Here is a 19,580-nt window from a genome sequence, read left to right as displayed (position 1 = left end):
CAGCTGCAGAGCTGAGGGGTCTGGGGGAAGCAGCAGCCGCTGCCACAGCGGGGGAATCCGCCTGCAGCTCGCAGCCTGCCGGAGCCGCTTAGGTAAGCAGGGGACCGGGGCAGGGATGCCGGCATTTTCCCGGATATGTTCGGCTTTTTGGCAATTCCCCGGGACGGGGATTTGAGCACCAAAAAGCCGGACATGTCCGGGAAAATCCAGACATATAGTAACCCTACTTCCAGTTCTATGAGATAGGATATATCTCCGTTATTAACATGCGTCTCCTGCAGGTCTTTGCAGCACATATTAAAACACTGTAATTTAATTATTAACCAATCAAGAGGCTTTTACTATGTTATTAACCAATTGTAGTTGATAAAATCATACTTGGTCAGTCACTTTGCTGTGAGAATGTTTTTTATATATATATCTCAAATAGTAAATGAAACAATGAATTCACACTACCGTGGCTCTATTGGGTAAGGCTGATTGCTAATTTGACTCCTGAACCACTGTCTGAGTATCACTAGCCTGTAGCATCTTGAGCACTACTGCAATGCTTTTCTCAAGGAAGCAGTTTCTGATAGTTGCCATTAATGGCATGTCAGAATGAAAGGGTCAGTTAAGAGCTAGAGCCAGTGTTTTAAAACATGGAGGCTAATGTCAGGCCCTTAATCCAACAGGAACTGTGCTGCTTGCTAACTCAGCCACCTCTATTTAGGTGCCTAACTTTAGGCTCCCACAACTGAAGACCCTAGCAGAGGAAGACCTGGCTGACAGGGACAGAAGATGAGGGGTCATGTGCAACTGAGACTTATGGTCACATGTAAGTTATTTGGCACAAGGGGGCCCTCCTCTAAGCAAGTTAAGATGGGACATTTGAGAATCTTCTAGGCAATGCTCTTAGCTGGAGCCACTCTCCTCCTCCAGAAACCTGCCCTGTGAGGAAAGGTTAAAAAAAAACTGGACATGTTTAATCTTCAGAAAAGAAGACTGAGGGGAGACCAGATAAGTCTAAGAACTGGTTTAAAGAGGATGATGATCAATTGTTCTCCATGTCCAATGAAGTTAACCTCCAGCAATGGAAATTTGTTAGATATTGGGGTGTGATTTTTTTTTAAATGTTAACAGGACCTTGTCTTCATTGAAATGGGTTTGCTGGTATAATTGTCCTTGTGCAGACACAGTTTATACCGGCAATACAGTAACTCCTCCCTTAAAGTCGTCTCAGTTAACATTGTTTTGTTGCTAATCAATTAGAGAAGAGGCTTGTTTAACGTTGTGCAATGCTCCCTTATAACGTTGTTTGGCAGCTGCCTGCTTTGTCCACTGCTTGCAGAAAGAGCAGCCCAGTGGAGCTAGCTGGTGGGGGCTTGGAACCAGCGTGGACCAGCAGCCCCCCTATCAGCTCCCTGCTCCTCTAAGTTTCCTGTGGGGCAGCTATCAATTGCTGGCAGTTCAGCTGTCCCTCCCCCTACTGCCATGTACTGCTCCAGCCCCCTGCCTTGGAGCTGCTCCCGGGAGCCTCCTGCTTGCTATATGGGGGGAGGGGGGGAAGATGAGGGAGGCTAATGTCAGGGTGTCCTCTCCCCCCCAGCTCCTGCCCCCCCCCACTTACACCATCTTCACAGAGCGGGGGGGGGGGGGGGGGGGGGGAACACGACAGGGCTCATGACCGAGGTAACTTACTAGTAGCAGCTGCTGTCTCAACTTGCTGATCTACTTAAAAAGGCAATGTACTTACAGTGGGGTCAGCATACTTAAAGGGGCAATGCACATCTCTTTCTCTCTCACATACACTCAGGGTGTATCTCTGTCGGCCATGCTATCTCCCCTCTTTACATTAATTCTTAGGGGGAAATTGGATTCGCTGAACATCATTTCACTTAAAGTTGCATTTTTCAGGAACAGAACTACACCGTTCGGTGAGGAGTTACTGTCGGTAATGTGGTGGTAGCGCTTATACCAATCCTCCAAACAAAGGCAGGTTTCCCCAGTTACAGTGTAACTGCGTCTTTCTACACTAGAGAGTCTTCAGTCGCCCTAGCGATGGTGACAGGGGGGTTTAGGTCACCTTAGTAACACCCCATAAGCAGTGACTTACCTTTGTAGCGGGGAGCAGACCCCCGCGTCTACAATGTTTTGCCCGCCCTAGGCTCGGGCTGGGCTTTGACTCACACTCTTAGCTGATGGGGCCTTGGTGGCACAGACCAGCCCTACGCTAGAGAGTGCAGTAACAACCCCTCCCCCCTGGGGCTGTTACCCCTGAACCCCACCCCCCCGGGGCAGGTGATGTTACCCCAGTGCCCCCCCCCGGGCAGCGGCCGTTACCCCAATATCCCCCCTGGGACTGTTACCCCAGGACCCCACCCCCCCGGGGCAGGTGATGTTACCCCAGTGCCCCCCCCCGGGCAGCGGCCGTTACCCCAATATCCTCCTGGGGCTGTTACCCCAGTGCCCCCCCCCCCCCGGGCAGCGGCCGTTATCCCAGCACCCAGCTCCCCTCTCGTCGCAGCTCATTGAATGTCCCGGGGCAGAACACGCTGCGCGGGTAACGGTCCGGCACCCGCCCCGTCCCTGGGATCACGTGACTGCGCTCCCCCTCCCGGCGCGCGGGGCCGCCGTTATAGCCGGGCCCGAGTGGGGGGGTGGGGCCGCTGGGATCCTCCTGGGGCTCCAGGAGGCGGGGCCTGAGCGGGGAGATGGAGAGCCTCACTGAGTCACGTGATCGGGGCTGTCATGTGATCGGCCGGGCCTGGCGGGGGATGGCGGCGCACCTGAGCTCGGGCCGGGTGAACCTGACGGCGCTGCGGGAGGCCGGGCGCAGGGAGCTGCGCGAGTTCCTGGACAAGTGCGCGGGCTCCAAGGTGAGGGGCCCGGCCCGGCCCGGCCCGGCCAAGCGCCCCCTCCCCGGGGGCCTAAGTTGCTGTCTCTGGGATAGTCCCCTCCCCCCCCCCCCGGCGCCTCCCCAATAACTGCCCCCCCCCCCACCGGCTCCGAGACCCCTGCGGGACCGCCCCCTCTCCCTCCCCCCTCCCCCCCCCGGCTCGGGGGCCGCCCCCTACTTTACCTCCTCTCGATTTGAGCTCTGACTCCAAGACTCACGGGGGTATTTCTCCTGCTGGGGGGCGGGTGCCATGTCTCTCCCCTGGACTGTAGTTTTGAGAGCATCATGGGGTGCTCGGGTCTCTTTCCCCATCGGCAGTGCTATGATCCTTTTGGGCTCTTCTCAGGAGCTGGGGAAGTGACTCCTCTTCTCATCCCGGCCCTAGTCTGTAGTTTTGACAACCTGGGAGGGGGTGGCCCTGCCCTGAGATGCCAAACGGGCCTTCCTGGTCTGCAGATATTTTCCCTGATAAACAGCCTAGCAATAACAATTGACACTCTTTCCAGGCCCTTCTATCTCAGCATCTCCAGGCACTTCAGACGTCCAGTAAATGCACCTTGCCTCATGGGCTCTAGACCTTAGCTAGCCCCATCCAAACATCCCCTATGGAAACACATCCAAACTAAAATAGGGAATATTCCTTTCTCTGTCACTCACATTCACATGGGACTAACACTTCCATGCAGAGGAAGAGATGTTAGGAACAGCCCAGCTGCTTCTTTGAGACCCTGTGCGCCCTAGGGACCCCTGGAATGAAGAGCCTCGGGAGCCCCTGGCAACATCACTGCACAGGCCTACTCAAGGGTGATAATAAATTATCCCAAAACACTTTGCAAACTCAGACTTGAAACTGAGTCATTGTGTATGGCTGGCCCCAGTGCTGTGCTGTCCTATGGTCCGAATGTGCCAAGCAAATGAGTCCCTGCCCTGTAGGCCTCAAGTACAGTCAGAAGACCGTGCAGGGTGTGTGGTTGTGGCATCTGGACTGCTCTGTAGGCCAGATGAGTTCAGGAGGTTCTGGGAGGGAGTGGTAGGTGGAGTTAGCGGAGGACAGATAGGGAGAGGCAGAGGGAGGAGGCGGCCGTGAGGGTAGAGTCAGGTAAGAGTGGAGTTGTGGTACATGAAGAACAGGAGTTTAGTGAAAAGCAGCCATGCTGGGCAATGGCTAAAGAGGTCATGACAAATGGTTACAAGAGCTTGGCCTGCTGACTCTTGGCAGCTTCGCAAACCATGTCCATGCTGTGCAGCATCATTAAAATGTAGCCACCTCTGTGGGGAAAGGCAGGCAGAGCCCAGCATGTACCAGTCACTGCACAGGAAATTTTGCCTTTGACGTGTCTTCACTAGGGCAAGTAGAAAGCTCACTTAATGCTCTTACCAGGTGCCCTGCTAAACCGGCTGACCATGACACTGGGTCAGGTTTTGTACTTGCACCGAGTGGAACTCCACTGTCTTCAGAATAGTCAATGCAGCTGCACCAAATTTGCCCCAGAGTCCAGCCATCCCAATTCCTTTCCTCTTTGCTAGACTCACTGATGCAAGGCTGAATGGTTTTCCTATTCAGTAAAAATCTCTTGGGAGGTTTAATTAGCATATATGAAGCACGTTGTGCTCCTCTGATGAAAGGGACTAGAGATGAGCAAAGGGTTGTTGACATTCGCCCATTAATTCATGACTGTCTTTTAAAATCCGCACTTTCTCAGAAAGCAAATGTTTGAGCTTCTGAGGGCAGCTCACCTTCAACAGGATTTTCTTTCCTCTTTGTGGCAACTGACTTTTCTCAGTGGCTTTTTTTTTCTTCCTAGGCAATAGTGTGGGATGAGTACCTCACAGGACCCTTTGGATTAATTGCACAATACTCACTTTTAAAGGTAAGCCCTACATGGCCTTCATGTTGTGCTTATTAATACTCAGACTCTCAAAAGCTATTTGAACCCTCAGTCTCATAATGGCCTCTAGAGACTGTTAGCACAATTTCTGTAAACTGTCCTAATTTTTGCCTTTCAAACCCTAATTCTTACTGTCCAATGCTGTCACCGTGGTTTGCCAGTCTTAGATTGTTGCCTTATAGCAGAGAAATAAAAATGTGCTTCAAGAACAGACTCTGTCTTTTGGAATATCACTTACTGCTCTTCTGCCAACTCGCCTCCCACAGACCAGATGTGCAGAACCTCCATCTTTAATGGTGGTGTAATGCAGTAAACTAATAATTTACATAATCAGCATATGGAAATTGAAGATGAAATCCATGTTGCTATCCTTGGATAAGGCGTCACAGTAACAACTAGCAGATCAATTTCAGCTGATGTGGCCCTTTCTGAAACCAGTTTTCAAAATAACAGGAGTTGAATACCTTGATTGAATACCGTTTTTGTCTCCTCATAGGAACATGAGGTGGAGAAGATGTTCACCCTCAAGGCGGGCCGTCTGCCCCCAGCTGATGTCAAGAATATTATTTTCTTTGTCAGGCCCAGGCTAGAGTTAATGGATATAATTGCTGAAAATGTGCTCAGGTACAGTTGGTGTTTCAGTGGAAAGACAACAGCTGCTTCCCAGAGCTGTGGTGGTGCAGTGGGATTAATGTTTTTTTTTCTCCCCCCTTTACCCCCAGGTTCATACCAGATGTAAGTTATGAGTGAAATAAATTGGGCAGATTTCAGCCCACTCACTAATAATAAATCTTTCACTTCAGTGTGAAACTGCTACGCAACTTGGCATGACGGGGATCAGAATTGGCCCATACTTGCAGCATCACTGAATTGCCATCATTCCTGGGGTTGGAGGATTGGAAGCAGGTGCATAGCAACAGGATGGAGAGGGGGAAAATTTTGGTTAAGGACACCAGGAAAAATCTCTACTCAGTTTTTTTTAATTGCCCTGGAACCATTCATGTTCATCAGAGCAGATAGTTCTTGTTTGTAAGATCCACCCACAGTCAACTGCAAAAGGTAAAGGCCAAGTCAGCCCTGCTTGGGATTTGAACCTGTAGCTCTGGGCAGCATAAGTATTACTGAGCTGCTTAGCCTACAGACCTACTGCTTAACTATTGAGCCATGCCCTTCACTGTAAGAGTGTCGATTTGTACAAAATATTCCAAAATAAAAGGCTGTGAGTAGGGTTGCCTTTATTTATAAGGTACTTGAAAGTATCAATCAGGAACTTTGTCTTGCTTCCATTCAGTGCTCCTTTGTCTTCTGTATTGCTGATCTGAGTAACCGAGGTCAGTATATACTGTGTTACAGTGATCGTGCTTATGACAACTTAAGCTCATTCTCTTCCAGTGAAGACAGAGTTCGCTCTCCGCTGAGGGACTTCCACATCTTATTTGTGCCCCGTCGCAGCCTATTGTGCGAGCAACGGCTGAAGGATCAGGGCGTTCTGGGATCCTTCATTCATAGAGAACAGTACAGTTTGGACCTCATTCCGTTTGATGGAGACTTGCTATCCATGGAGTCTGAAAGTGCATTTAAAGTAAGTGCTGATTTATGCCTTGAGGAAAAAGATACTTTGCATGTTTGTGTTGCATCCGTCATCCAAGGATCTCAAAGCACTTTTCAGACCAACTAGCCACAGGGCAATAAAAGGAGTTACAGAGCAAATGTGGTCGGACTCTAGTAGAACAGTGGATTGGGAGTCAGAACTCCTGCGGTCTGTTTCTGAATGCCACGATGCACCTGAGGACCGATCGCTTCACCAGGCTGTGTCAGTTTTCCCATCTGTATAATGGGGTAATACTTGTGTGAACAGGATTTATGAGGCTTAAATAACTAATCTTTATAAAGAACTTGAAGCTTCCTGTGTCAAATATGCTACAGAAGGGTAAATTGTAATTGTTAGGGTGTGTCACCCCAGAGCAGTACAAAGACTTAACACTTGTTTTAAGATGGGCAACAGTGCTGGGTATATATCCTGCATTGCCAGCATATCACACATAGTGCCATTAAGTCCGTGTGAGGCTTTCTTTAGCCATCTCCCCTTGTTAGTGTGTTGAATCTATCCCTGTGTGAGCAGCAGAGAGGATGTCCGGACATGATAAAACTTGCCAGCTTGGTGACACATTTTCTAATTGACCAAGTCACAGGAAAGAGATTTGTTGTTTCAGCTCTGTTACTCTGCTGCATTAAATTCGGAGCAACACATTGGCTAGAGACTTCGAAAATAACGGCTTTGATCTCATAACAGTTCCCCAATAGTCGTTATTAACTCTAATCGCTCTGAGCAGATAGAGCCCCAGGATGCGGAGTTGTGCTGCTTGTGAATCCAGCTCCCCTTGTTGCTGGCACACGTGAAAGTTGCTGCTTTGCAGTCCTGTTGCTGGACTGCCGGCTGGTGTGTCACAACAGCAGTTTGTCCAGGAGGAGTAATCAAACTACTCGTAGTTCCAGGCACCAGCTATAATCGTCCCCCTCCTCTTGAATTCTTCTCACTGTTAAGGTCTCTCTCCTCTGTGGAGGAGGGCGCTGGGCTTAATCTCAGGGTCATTTTTTCTCACAAACTGAATTTTTGTTTGTTCTGTGCATGTCTCTAAACAACCAGCCTGCACGGCAATGCTCTGTGTGGACTGTAAGGACGGTTAAATAGCATGCTGAGCTGTATCAATCACTTTCATGTTCTGACTCACTTTTTAAAGTGAGTTTAGTGCTGGAAACCTCCCTAGTTGGCATTGCTGGAGCTCACTGTCCTATTTAACCACAGAACATGTATAGGGGGGCGGGAGGGACGGAGGCGGGGAAAGAGTCCTCAACCCTGACCACATGTAGAAGGGCAGGAAGGCCTAGCTTAGTCTCCATAGTTCGTTCACTCCTGGAATGTCGGCTGTGGGCTTGTATATACAAACAATTGGTGCAGGGCAAGCTGGGGACTAAATCTACTGCGCACTAGCTTTGAAAGTGAGGTAGATCAAAGCTCACCGGGGAACTTTTAGTGCGTGGTAACAGGGTCCTTATGGACAGTTGGTGCGCAGCAGGTTAGTGTGGGGTAGATTTACACCCCAGCTCGTTGTGCACTCGCTGTTCATACAGACAACCCTTCAGTCTGACAGCTAGTGCTGACTATAATGATGGTTTTGTGACCTGCGTGCTTGTCCGCTGGGGCCTGCACTGAAGCACAAACTGGTATCCCAGTGCTCGCTGAGCAGCCGTTAGCAATAGCAAGTAATGACTTTGGATGACTGAGACTTGGGCCAGATTTGAACCAGTGATCTGAAGGTGAAAGGCTCTGTATCCTTTTAGTAATCCTTTAAGCCTTCCAATTCAGCCAGGTTCTACTTTTAAGATCAGGCTAATTAAATATCCTCCGTTTCTGTAACCTTCCTTTCCCTGTCATTTAGGAGTGTTACTTGGAGAATGACCAGACAAGTCTGTACCATGCAGCCAAGGGGCTGATGACCTTACAGGCGCTCTATGGAACTATCCCACAGATCTTCGGGAAGGGGGATTGTGCACGGGTAAAACAAATTTAAAACATCTGTGTTTCTAAGACGATAAATCCTTTTGTTTTTGGTGGTGGTTGTTTTTGTAGCTGCTGCTAATGTGTGTTGGGTTTATTGATACTGTGGGTCGTGAGCTGCGTTTTGCTGCTTGGGCTCCTATTGGTTGAAACAATTCCCAGTCAATCTGTCACTGCAGGTTTTACTGTCACGAGCCCCGCTCCCCTAAAGGAACGTGTTTATAAGTATGTTCCCTACCGTTCTTTTTGCCTGCCCAGATATCTTCTCCCCCTCCCCGGTGAAAGTCAGCTGGCTGCTGAGAGGCTGACATGTGGTGGTGTTATGTATGTCTGTATTTCACTGGAGTTTGTCCTGTTCGCTTGGTTTTCATGAACACTATGCTGTTGGAATCACAGCAATTTGTGGGTGAGGTTCTGTGGCCTGCAGTGTGCAGGAGGTCAGACTACATGATCGCGATGGTCCCTTCTGACTTAAAGTCCATGAATCTAGGAGTAAATTAGAGTTGATAAAGACCTATTGACCCTGACCAATGCATGAATGTTGTCTGCTGTACCTCTTTAGTGCTTTGTGTAATTTAATTTAAATATCCCAAGCAGTTGGGCTTGCACGCCTTCCCATGGGAGACAGTTCCACAGACAATAGATTTCACTGTCAAGAAGATTCCTTGATATTTGACCTAACTTCATCCCTTTTCTACTAGTTAGACTCTCTTAACCACTCTAAATAATTCCCCTCCCTCCTCGGAGTTAACCAAGGAGGTTAACTGATAGCTAAAGGGTTTATATACCTTCATCTTTATTCATCACTTAGTCAAGTTACGTGTGTTGTGTCCTTTTGCTCTCTCCCCATAATTCAGTCCCTCTTACCAGATCATTTTTGTTCTTCTCTGAACTCCGTGCAGTTCATAAATACCTCTTTCGGTAAGGAGGCATCTGGAACTGAATGCAGAGTTCAGGTTCTGTGACCATTCTGTCAGACTAAACTAGCAAGTTTTGTCGTAGAATAGTTTGGTTTGTTTCTTAATGGCCCTTCCTCCATTTGTACCAGTTACATAGCTTGCCTCTCCTCCCGTTTACTTCTTAAACATGCGCTTCTTTCCCTGTCTTTGTACATCATATGTCTCTAAAGCTAGTTATCATAGTCACCCTTCATGCTCTGAGCCATAACGAACCAAATATTTTATTTCCAGCATGTGGCTAACATGATGATCAGGATGAAGCGAGAGTTCCCTGGAGGCCAGAACTCAATATTTCCCGTCTTTGATACTCTCTTGTTGCTTGACCGCAATGTAGACCTGTTGTCACCTCTAGCTACTCAGCTTACATACGAAGGCCTTATTGATGAAATATATGGAATTCAAAATAGTAAGTGCCGCAAAACATGGACCGTGAAACTAGTGGAGTAGAATAAAATTCCTGAGTGCTAGAATAAAGTGCAGGTGCCAAGTGGAATTTGGGATGAAGGTGAGAATAATTTAGCTGAACCTACAAAGGGGTGGCTTAGTTGCCTGAGGTAATTTGAAACCCTGGTTTCAATCCCAACAAGGTGAGCTCAGTGCTTCATCCTTCCCAAGAAGAGGAATTGAGCACAATGTTCTTCGCTATGTGTGAGTCCGTGGGATGTCAGCTGTACATGGACATTAGTGATCCCAGGGCACTTTTCATGGGATCATGAAAACTGTAGGGCCAGAAGCTCGTGGAGCTGGTAACTTCCACCTAATGTATTGATGAGGGTGAGCAGAAGGCATCTCTCTGGTCCTATCTAGATCTCTGTATAGGCCTCTTTGTTTACATATAGCTAGTAGGAATTTCTGCCCTTTCGAATTAGGGGAAATCATCTTGTCTGTAGTAACATTTCTTCCAAGTTGTAGTATGGGTGTTTACACTAAGCTAGGGCTGCCTCTTGCTTGGGGAAAGGTGTTGGTGGGTTGGTCAGTTTAAGTACTGGGGTTTGAGCTCTAATTTTTTCATTTCTTTTCTTGCTGTGTTGGTAGCTTATGTGAAACTCCCTCCTGAAAAGTTTGCTCCTAAGAAGCAGGGTGAGGGTGGCAAGGATCTCCCCACGGAACCGAAGAAGCTTCAGCTGAATTCTGCCGAGGAGCTGTATGCTGAAATTCGAGACAAGAACTTCAACGCTGTGGGGTCGGTGCTAAGCAAGAAAGCCAAAATCATATCTGCAGCCTTTGAGGTAAAGGACGTGTACACCACTGTACCGCCCAGTCGCATGTCATCTGGGCAGTCTGCTCCTTCTAGGTGGAGAGTTGGGTCTGACTGCTCTGCAGATTTGAGCATGAAACAAGGCTACGATCCACTAATACCCCTTCCAATGCCTAACCTTAATATTACATGAATGTAGCCTTTGGCATTTTACTTCCCTAGTAGTTTTCAGTAAACTGATCACATGGGATCCAGACTGTCCCATAGTTAGTGGTGGTTCAGATTCCAGGTTTTGGCTTGAGCTCATCTCCACTTTAAAACTCTTTAGGGTCTTAAAGTAGCTTAAGCATCTTAAACTAATCTAAAGCCTCATTATTATTAACTTTATAGCACCACCCAGCATGCCAGGTGCTTCATAAAAATACCAGAAATAAAGACTTATCCCTGCCCAAAAGAGCTTACAATCGAAATCAGACTTAATATTTATCATAGTATTTGCACACCTCAAAATCTGGAGTGTGTTTATCCTCACAGCACCCCTGGGAAGTAGGACAATGCTGTTATCCCCATTGTACAGATGGGGGAACTGAGCCACAAAGAGTGAAATCCTGGCCCTATTGAAGTCACTGACAAAACTTCCTTTGACTTCAGTGGCAACAGGATTTCACCCTAAGTGACTTGGGGAATGTCACAGTGACTTTCGGCAAAGTGCAGTCTGAACCGCTAGACTGCTGTGACCCCTTAGCTGTCCAGCCTGGGATGCTTTTTATACTCCTTTCCTGATGAACAGCAGCGTGTGCAGGCTCTGCTCACTCTGCCACCAGCAGGCAAAGTCCCTCCCAGCTGAACATGTGACTGCTAAGCCCAGCCATCCATGAATTACACACAGGGCCACACCTGCATATCCCTCCGCCCAAGCCTTGCTCCCCAGATATGTGCGTCTTGTACTGCTTAGTAGCCCACTGGACTGGACATGCTCATAGATAATTCATCACGCCAACAATGGGTAATTACACACCAGGCTTGTTGACCCTTAAGTAGAGATTCCCAAGTAATTCAACAAAACACACTGGTTTAAATAAAACAGTAAAACAAGTTTATTAACTAGAGGAAGATAGGTCTTATCACTTGTCACCTAGAAATCAGAATTGGTTACAAAAGAAATAAAAGGATAAACACCAGTTAGCCTCGGTAAAGTTTAGGAATTAATAGGCTAAAAAGCAAAAGGTCTGTCTCACTATGTGCTGCAATACATTTCACAGGTTGGCCTGGGACCGCTCCCCCGCTTTGTTCAGTTCTTTCAGAGTTGTTGCTCTCAGCAGCAGAGAGATGGAAAGGGTGGCTAGGAGAAGAACAGGAGTACTTGTGGCACCTTAGAGACTAACAAATTTATTAGAGCATAAGCTTTCGTGGACTACAGCCCACTTCTTCGGATGCTAGGGATACTTTTCTCCCCTTCTTATACCCCCAACCCTTTCCACTGAAAAAATCCTTGCTGAGTCATGGGGCCAGGAAGTTCCATTGCATACGTGAGCTCCAAACTGTCCTTCAGATGAATTGTAAATTTCTTGTTTACAACTCCCCCACCACCACCACTGGAGAATGTCCGATTAAGCCGGTAATGACTCCTTAGTACTTTGGCGTGCTAGGGTGTCTGTCTCTGAGAAATTCGTTTGTGGATGTTACCCAGAAGCACAACATGTTTCAGTAACAATCAATCATATAGCAAAATTTCATAATTTTACATGCTGTTTGTTTCACACATTTCAACTGGGTGAGGCATACTTTGCACAAAAGATATCCTAACCATGTACAAGTGGTGAACACGGGGTACAGGTGTCACAGTCCCACAGAAAGTCGGAGACCTAGCAGGGAATTGAATCTGAGTGACTGGATCATCCTCCCTCCTTTAGGAAAACCAAAGAAATAGCAATTGGAGGAGTGGGGCACAAGACCAGTGGAGGACTGGCTAGAGCATGGGAGGCGCTTATGCTGGTTTAAGGATTTCTTCAACTGCAAGCTCTTTGGGACTGGGCCATCTTTGTGCTAGATTTTGTACACACAACAATGGGATCCTGACAGCTTCTAGCTGCTGCCACAGTCAAATACACAATAATAAGAGTGTACATGGCTAAGGACTAATAGACACTAGTTGCCTCTTAGCCAATTGGCACCTATTACAGGTGTGCAGTTTACCAACAGTGAGACTCCAGTTGGCCTGTCAGCTGTTGCCCATTAGCTGTGGAATTGAACACTCTTCTTCCCTCCCTCTGCCCCCCGCTTTTAAAAACAAATACACACGCAAAACAAGGAAACAAAAGAAGTCAGGCCGTGCTTAACTGTGTGACCTGCTGTGTTGACAGTGAGTTAATAGTTTTGTGTTCCTTCCCTCTGCTTTTAATCATTTCTGCCAATCTTAAGGCCAGTTAGATGTACCATATATCAATCTAAATTGTGCATTCAGGTTTGACTTGCAGTAATAGACCCTTACTGGCGTATTCATGTTGGAAGCTCCCAAAGATTAAAATACTTCACACTGGAAGGGAGGTAAGGGATGAGAGATTGTCAGATGTAATAGGTGATAATGAAACAGCAGTACTTTGGCAGCGAAGGGCTTGTAAATTGCAGACTTCATTATCACTCTCCTGCCTGTACTTGCCCATTTGTATAGTTTACATTTTAGTCAAGATAACTTTTTAGAAAGCTTCCTTTTGTATTCGTTGTGACAAGATGTGAATAGGTTGACTGGGTGAAACACAAATGTCCGGATTGTTCGGATTAGAGAATTCATAGAGGTCTGTGCTTCATCAGACCAGGTTTTCTAGATTGCTTGGGGCAGACTTTAACGATTGGGACTTATTTTAAAAGTTGTTTCAAAATAAATAGGCTGCTATTCAGTTTTGGAGAGAGGGGAAAATGCTCTCTCTGTTCCCCTTCCTCAGGGTGCGCCAAACACTTCACGCTTCTCTGACAGCTTTCATCTCAGGAGCTGAGAGCTTCACAAATGCTAGTTAAGTCTTACACCCTGCAAGAGAGGTGTGTTCTCCCTGTTTTGCAGGTGGGGAAACTGAAGCATGGTGAAGCTGGAAAACATGGTTAACCATCAGTCAGGCAACAAGTTAGTGGTAGTGGCAGTACCAGCACCAGAATGCCCCATATTTCTGACCCAGTCCCTGCTTTAACCACTAAACCTGCCTCCTTACGCCATCTTGTCCAGCTCTCTAATGAACGTGAAGTTTTATACTCTCTACTACCCATTGATAGAATATTGTAATATCTTTCAACCCGGGTCCCATCTTTGTGGTTTCCTTTGCCTCTTCCCTTTACAGCCCTTCAAATGTAGCTTTTAAAGTGTTTAAGGCAGCGCTTTGCAAATTGCAGATCCCTGAAACGTTTGAAACTGTTGCATAAGATTTTCAATCTCTTCTAAACTAGAACTAAGGAGAGCAGTGAGACATCTGCAATCTCCTTTTCTTTCTGCTTTCTCCAAGGATTCTCCTTATATTTGACAGGAATAAAGATAAGAATTTAAGCTAATATTTTACATGCCTGTCAAAAAAAAAAAAAAGACCCACCCGAGTAAATGGGTCAGTAGAATTTTGTAAAATTGGTTTAATATATACTGTGTTACCTTATCCTAGGGATTTAACTCCCTGCAGGGCAGCTACAGTGTCTATGCTCTTGAAATAGTATGTCACAGTGACTGCATCTCAAGTCCAGTGACACTTAATGATAAGATCTTGAATCTCATGATACTACTAGATGTATTTGTGTGGAGGATCAGCAGCCACTCCTCTCATCTACCAAAGGAAATAAAACTTCACTTTTTGTGGGCCTCAGACTCCCTATCTGTGAAATGGGGATAGTAATACTTTCCAACCTCAGAGGGCAATTGAGGCTTGCTTAACGAACATTTGAGAAGTATTTGGGGATCCTTGGATGGAAGGCATAGTAGGAGTGCAAGATGCTGTACTATTTTAATGTAATTGCACAGAGAAATGTGGTTAGCCGCCTCTCTTGTAAAATAAGATATCACTCTGATGCCAATGGTTTTTTTTCTCATGGTGCATTTACACAACAGCTTTATAAACTGATGAACAGTGTTGTTCTAGGAAACAATATATTTTTGTAAACGCTGTCTGTCTGAAAGGTCAGATGTTACTGAAGGTAACTGATCAGTGTTGCAAAATTACAATATTGTGTAATGAAGCTCACTACTTTCCATTTTTCTTAAAGTAATGAACATAGTACAGAACTAAACAGACAGAAACACACCTTTTGATTAAATGATTTAGCAGACGTTGATTATTGTAATGAATAAGCTCTAAACTATAATTGCTGTCTTTTTAGGAAAGACACCATGCTAAAACAGTTGGGGAGATCAAGCAGTTCGTTTCACAACTGCCACACATGCAGGCAGCAAGAAGTTCTCTAGCAAACCATACCTCAATTGCAGAGCTAATCAAAGACATTACTAGTAAGTATCCTTTTCAGTATTCCACCTATAGTTGATCTTGTGTTTGTCTTGCAGCCAAAGATACAACTTTGCTGATTTCATAAAAAATTCAGACACCAGAAGCAAAATACTGGCCTTATTTATATTTGGGCAACTCTGCTGATGCCATTTAATACACAGATAAACTGATCCTTATGTTTAAGTACCAACTTACTAATTTATTGCCCTTTTTTTTGTTTTTGTTTTTTTGTTTGTTTGTTTTTTAGCATCAGAAGATTTCTTTGATAATTTAACAGTGGAACAAGAGTTCATGTCAGGAATAGACACTGACAAGGTGGGTGGCGAGTAAGATCTTGCCTTTACATGATTTTTATCTTCTAACTACAGTCTCCTAGAACACCTATCAAAAAGGTTGGGGGGGGGGGGTGTTAATACAGAGAAACCTAGACAATGGCTGACTCTGATTTGATGCCAGTCTTGAAAACCTTTAGTGTGTTCCTTGTGCCTTTTTGGAGACGTTCTTTCCAAGTGGTGCATACCACTTAGGATGCAGAGGGCACAATTTAAGTAGGCTTTTTATAAGTGTGTCTTGGTCTGGCGAGTTGGACGAAAAGGGGCTTTGCCCCTTTATGGGCTCCCTTGTAACAGGGCCAAAAAGGAGGAAAACTTACAGCGATGGACAGGGAGGGCAGGATCCAGTTGGTGCCAGGCCAAGATAATTGTATTGCCCTTCCTGCTGACTGGGAGAGGTATTTATACCCCACGTAGCCAAGACAAGGGCCTCTTTCTGAGGATCTGGCTGGAAGCTCCCACCTACCTACTTATCAATGTACTTTGACTAGGACCAGGTTTGCTTTTGAAACACTGTGGCCATTACTCTAGTTGCCTCTTTTCTGGGGGGGCTGGCAAGGAATTTCCCCTCACTGCCAGATTGGCCAAGGCATGGTGTGGTTTTTTTGTTTTGTTTTGTTTTCACCTTCCACACAGCTGATCAGAGGACCGAGGGGGTGGAATAGAGGGTTAGGTTATCATGTCGCAACTTATATGTAAAACTTGTAGCAGATGTCCAGTGCAGGTACTCGCTATGGAAGGGATAGACTTATCAGATCAATTGGATTGGGAAAGGATCAGAAGGAAAATATCCTTTATGGGAGCTGAGTATAGGGGGCTCCGACATCTGCATCAGCGGGGAGCCCATCCCCTCCTCCCTGCATTGTACAATTTGTCAGATTCTCCTGGACATTAAAGTGAATCAAGTTACAACCTAATTAAACTGCCTCCGTGGCCTCCTGTCTGTCTCTTGGTGTGGCTGGGCGACAGTTGCTATCCTGCATTTTCTGTCAGGCACGGGGAGACGAAGGTCACCGTTCCAATGCTGTGGTTCTGCTGCATATAGTGCAGCACTGGCAACTGTTGACACCGCCTCAGTGCTCTGCGCTTTGACTTGTATAGTGCTCTAATGATACAGGGGTGGGTGGGGAATCCAGGATGAGAGTTTGCAAAACACTTCCAGTGTATCCAATAGGATCATAGATACCCATTGTTAACACCATTTACAAGGCATGTTAATTGGAACCACCAATGCTACAAAGCTATTTTGCAAATATCTAAGCTGCTTATGTAGCTGCTGTGATCCCTTCCCATCGTGATGGACAAGGCGGTAAAAGCATCTTCCGAGAACATTATCTTCGCTTTGCCATTCAAAGCAAAACCAGCTTTTCTTTTCAGCTCTGTTAAAATCCTAACCTAGGATTTTGGTCGACCGCTTGGATGTCTGTTTCTTTATAGGTCAACAATTACACTGAAGATTGCATTGCTCAAAAACATCCACTGATCAAGATATTAAGGCTGGTTTGCCTGCAGTCCGTGTGTAATAGTGGACTGAAGCAGAAGGTGTTGGACCATTATAAACGAGAGATTCTCCAGGTCAGGCTAGAATTGTTTAACTAATAATGTGGATATTCCTTGCAAATTAAGGCCTCAATCTTGGAAAGATTTGCACACCATACATATCTGTGCTTACATGAGTGATCCTATTCAGTTAAATAGGACTATTCACATGTGTAAAACGTCACAAGATCAAGGCCTACACGTGTTTAATCACTATCCTGTTTTTTTTTAATTTTTTAACTGTGAAATATATTTAAACATATTTAAAACATGCATATCATTTTGTTTTGGCCCACAGTCATGCTTTCTGTCTGCAAAAAGGCATTTGTAAACGTTCATTTTAACTTTACACACTCTCACTTGTTCCCCTATGAGTTGTTTTGAAACCGTGTCCCTAAAATCAGTGTTTAATTGAATTCACTATTTAAAATGTCTGCCATTGTCTTGCAAACCTTGACAGTGTCTTGTCTATAGAGTTCAAACTTCATTCAGTTGTTTGGTTAGTGTCTAGTGTTAGAAATGAAACCAGGTGATGTTTAAGAACTTGCTCTTGATGCATAAATGACAGTACTACAGTAAAGGCAAAATCCTCATGTTACAGACTTACGGCTATGAACATATATTGACCTTAAACAATCTGGAAAAGGCTGGACTCTTAAAACTTCAGACAAGCAGTAGAAACAACTACCCAACAATCAGGAAAACCATGCGGCTGTGGATGGACGATGTTAATGAACAGGTAAACTGAATACTTCTATCAATAGGCAGACCAGCTGGAAGATGGACACAGATGGGGGCGGGGGGGGACAGCTTGTACATTTGCATGGATTTTAATATGCTGAAGTGTCACTTTTCAGTAGAAAACTCCACTGCTGTTCATTTCCCTCCTACAGAATCCAAATGATATTTCATACGTGTACAGTGGCTATGCTCCATTAAGTGTGCGTCTGGCACAGCTGCTCGCTCGCCCAGGCTGGCGTAGCATAGAAGAAGTTTTAAAGATGCTCCCAGGACCCCACTTTGAAGAGAGGCAGCAGTTACCTACTGGCCTTCAAAAAAAGCGTAAGCTTCTTTGGAGTAACTTGATTAGTCTGGGACAGTTCTCCTGTTAAATTCACTTACAGAGTCTGATGTAGTGACTGATAGCATCCATCTGTACAGTTCATTTGATTAGTAATTCTTGGTATATTATCTTCCCAGCTTCAGTACAGAGAGCTGCCTTTGAGCGTTGCCCTAAGGTGGTAGAAATAATTCCTAGCTCTTGTAATGTATAGCCCTTTTCATCAGTAAATCTCATAGTATTTACAAAGGAGGTATTATCTCCATTTTACAATAGGGAAACTGAGCCACAGAGAGGTAGTGACTTGCCTAAGGTCACTGGCAGAGCCAGAAATAAAACCCATTCAGTGCTCTATCCACAGCTCCATATCACTTAGTAATTTGACTGAAATCTGTGCTTCAGTGTGACCCTAGGGTAAGTTCAGAATAAAACTGTCCTTTCAGCACCAGTCCCGTTTGTAACTCTCTCTCTAAATGTTCAGGTCAACAGGGAGAAAACAGAGTAACTTTGGTGTTCTTTCTGGGAGGCGTGACGTACGCTGAAATTGCTGCACTGAGGTTTCTTTCTCAGATGGAAGACGGAGGCACAGAATATGTCATTGCCACCACTAAACTAATCAATGGCACAAACTGGATCAAATCCCTGATGGAGAAACTGGAGCCCCCACCTTTTTAGAAGCTATGTAAAGATCCAGTCAAATGCTTAAGGCCGGCATTGGGCCTTCAGAAACGACTGCAGCTGGAGAACATGAAATCACGTTTGCACCAGTGCATGCAGTGGCTGCACTCTGCTCTCTGTTCTATTTCTGTTACATACGGAACTTCCCTAATAATCGCGTGACTCTGCCAGAGAGAGGAATATGAGGAAATAAAAACCAGTATTAGAGCTGTTGCTGTCTGAACTAGAAAATCATAGCACTTAAAGGGGACTCTTGTTGTTATGCTGTCAGATCTGGCCCACTGACAATTTTTCTAGTGTCTTTTAAATCACCAAAGCCTCAACCAACGGAGACTATCCCATCATCTAATTTATCTCTGTGCCAGGAAGTCTTTCCTGCTGCCTTTAGTTCTCCCTTTCTTAATGTCATGCTATTATTCCTACTCTCACCCCTTTCTTCTAGCTGCGGTGAGCAGGTATGGATGTAAGTCACCTGTCAATATTTGCTACTTTCCTCTTTTCAGGATCTGTTCAAGGGTAGTGGCCCAGCACTAAATGTAGTTCAGCTGTGCTTGGTTGTATGGGCGGGGGCGGAGATTATTCCCATTGCAAACTCACTTGCTGTCTATCCACCTTTATCACAGGGGTTCTCAAACTGGGGCTTGGGACCCCTCAGGGGGGTGTGAGGTTACTAGAGAAGGGTCACGAGGTGTCAACCTTCACCCCAAACCCTGCTTTGCCTCTGGCATTTACAATAGTGTTAAATATATTAAAAAGTGATTTGATTTATATGGGGGGGGGGGTCGTACTCAGAGGCTTGCTATGTGAAAGGGGTCACCAGTAAAAAAAAGTTTGAGAGCCACTGCTTTAGAGGGAATGATAGTTTCTGGTTTCTTTCTTCCATTGCCTAGCTATTGTAGCAGTAGCTTGCACTGTACACACTGAATCTGTTTTTTCTGGCTATGTCATCAATGCCCTGCTAGAATTAAACAGCTGGGTTTGTAAACTAATGATAAAAACACAGGGAGAGCTTC

General features: G+C 45.7%; 1 protein-coding gene across 1 annotated transcript; it reads left to right on the top strand.

Moving 5' to 3' along the window:
• Positions 1–2,719: 2,719 nt before the first annotated feature.
• Positions 2,720–18,778, top strand: VPS33A (VPS33A core subunit of CORVET and HOPS complexes). Its single transcript, XM_054006657.1, has 13 exons — positions 2,720–2,858; positions 4,684–4,749; positions 5,264–5,391; positions 6,160–6,349; positions 8,208–8,324; positions 9,517–9,691; positions 10,321–10,514; positions 14,834–14,960; positions 15,206–15,273; positions 16,728–16,865; positions 17,431–17,568; positions 17,723–17,891; positions 18,371–18,778. Exons 1-13 carry the CDS (start codon positions 2,757–2,759, stop codon positions 18,562–18,564), a joined length of 1,806 nt encoding a protein of 601 aa, XP_053862632.1. The 5' UTR covers positions 2,720–2,756; the 3' UTR covers positions 18,565–18,778.
• The last annotated feature ends 802 nt before the right edge of the window (positions 18,779–19,580 follow it).

The sequence above is a fragment of the Malaclemys terrapin genome, chromosome 16 (assembly GCF_027887155.1).
Source record: "Malaclemys terrapin pileata isolate rMalTer1 chromosome 16, rMalTer1.hap1, whole genome shotgun sequence".
Classification (NCBI taxonomy): domain Eukaryota; kingdom Metazoa; phylum Chordata; order Testudines; family Emydidae; genus Malaclemys; species Malaclemys terrapin.
Note: the sequence above shows the minus strand (reverse complement) of the source record. Positions and strands in the feature narration are given on the sequence as shown.

Excerpts from the sequence above, each read along its gene's own strand:
- VPS33A (XM_054006657.1), top strand. The coding sequence starts at position 2,757 with ATGGCGGCGCACCTGAGCTCGGGCCGGGTGAACCTGACGGCGCTGCGG. Across the intron at positions 2,859-4,683 it reads ACAAGTGCGCGGGCTCCAAG|GCAATAGTGTGGGATGAGTA; the intron begins GTGAGGGGCCCG and ends TTTTCTTCCTAG. Across the intron at positions 6,350-8,207 it reads AGTCTGAAAGTGCATTTAAA|GAGTGTTACTTGGAGAATGA; the intron begins GTAAGTGCTGAT and ends CCTGTCATTTAG.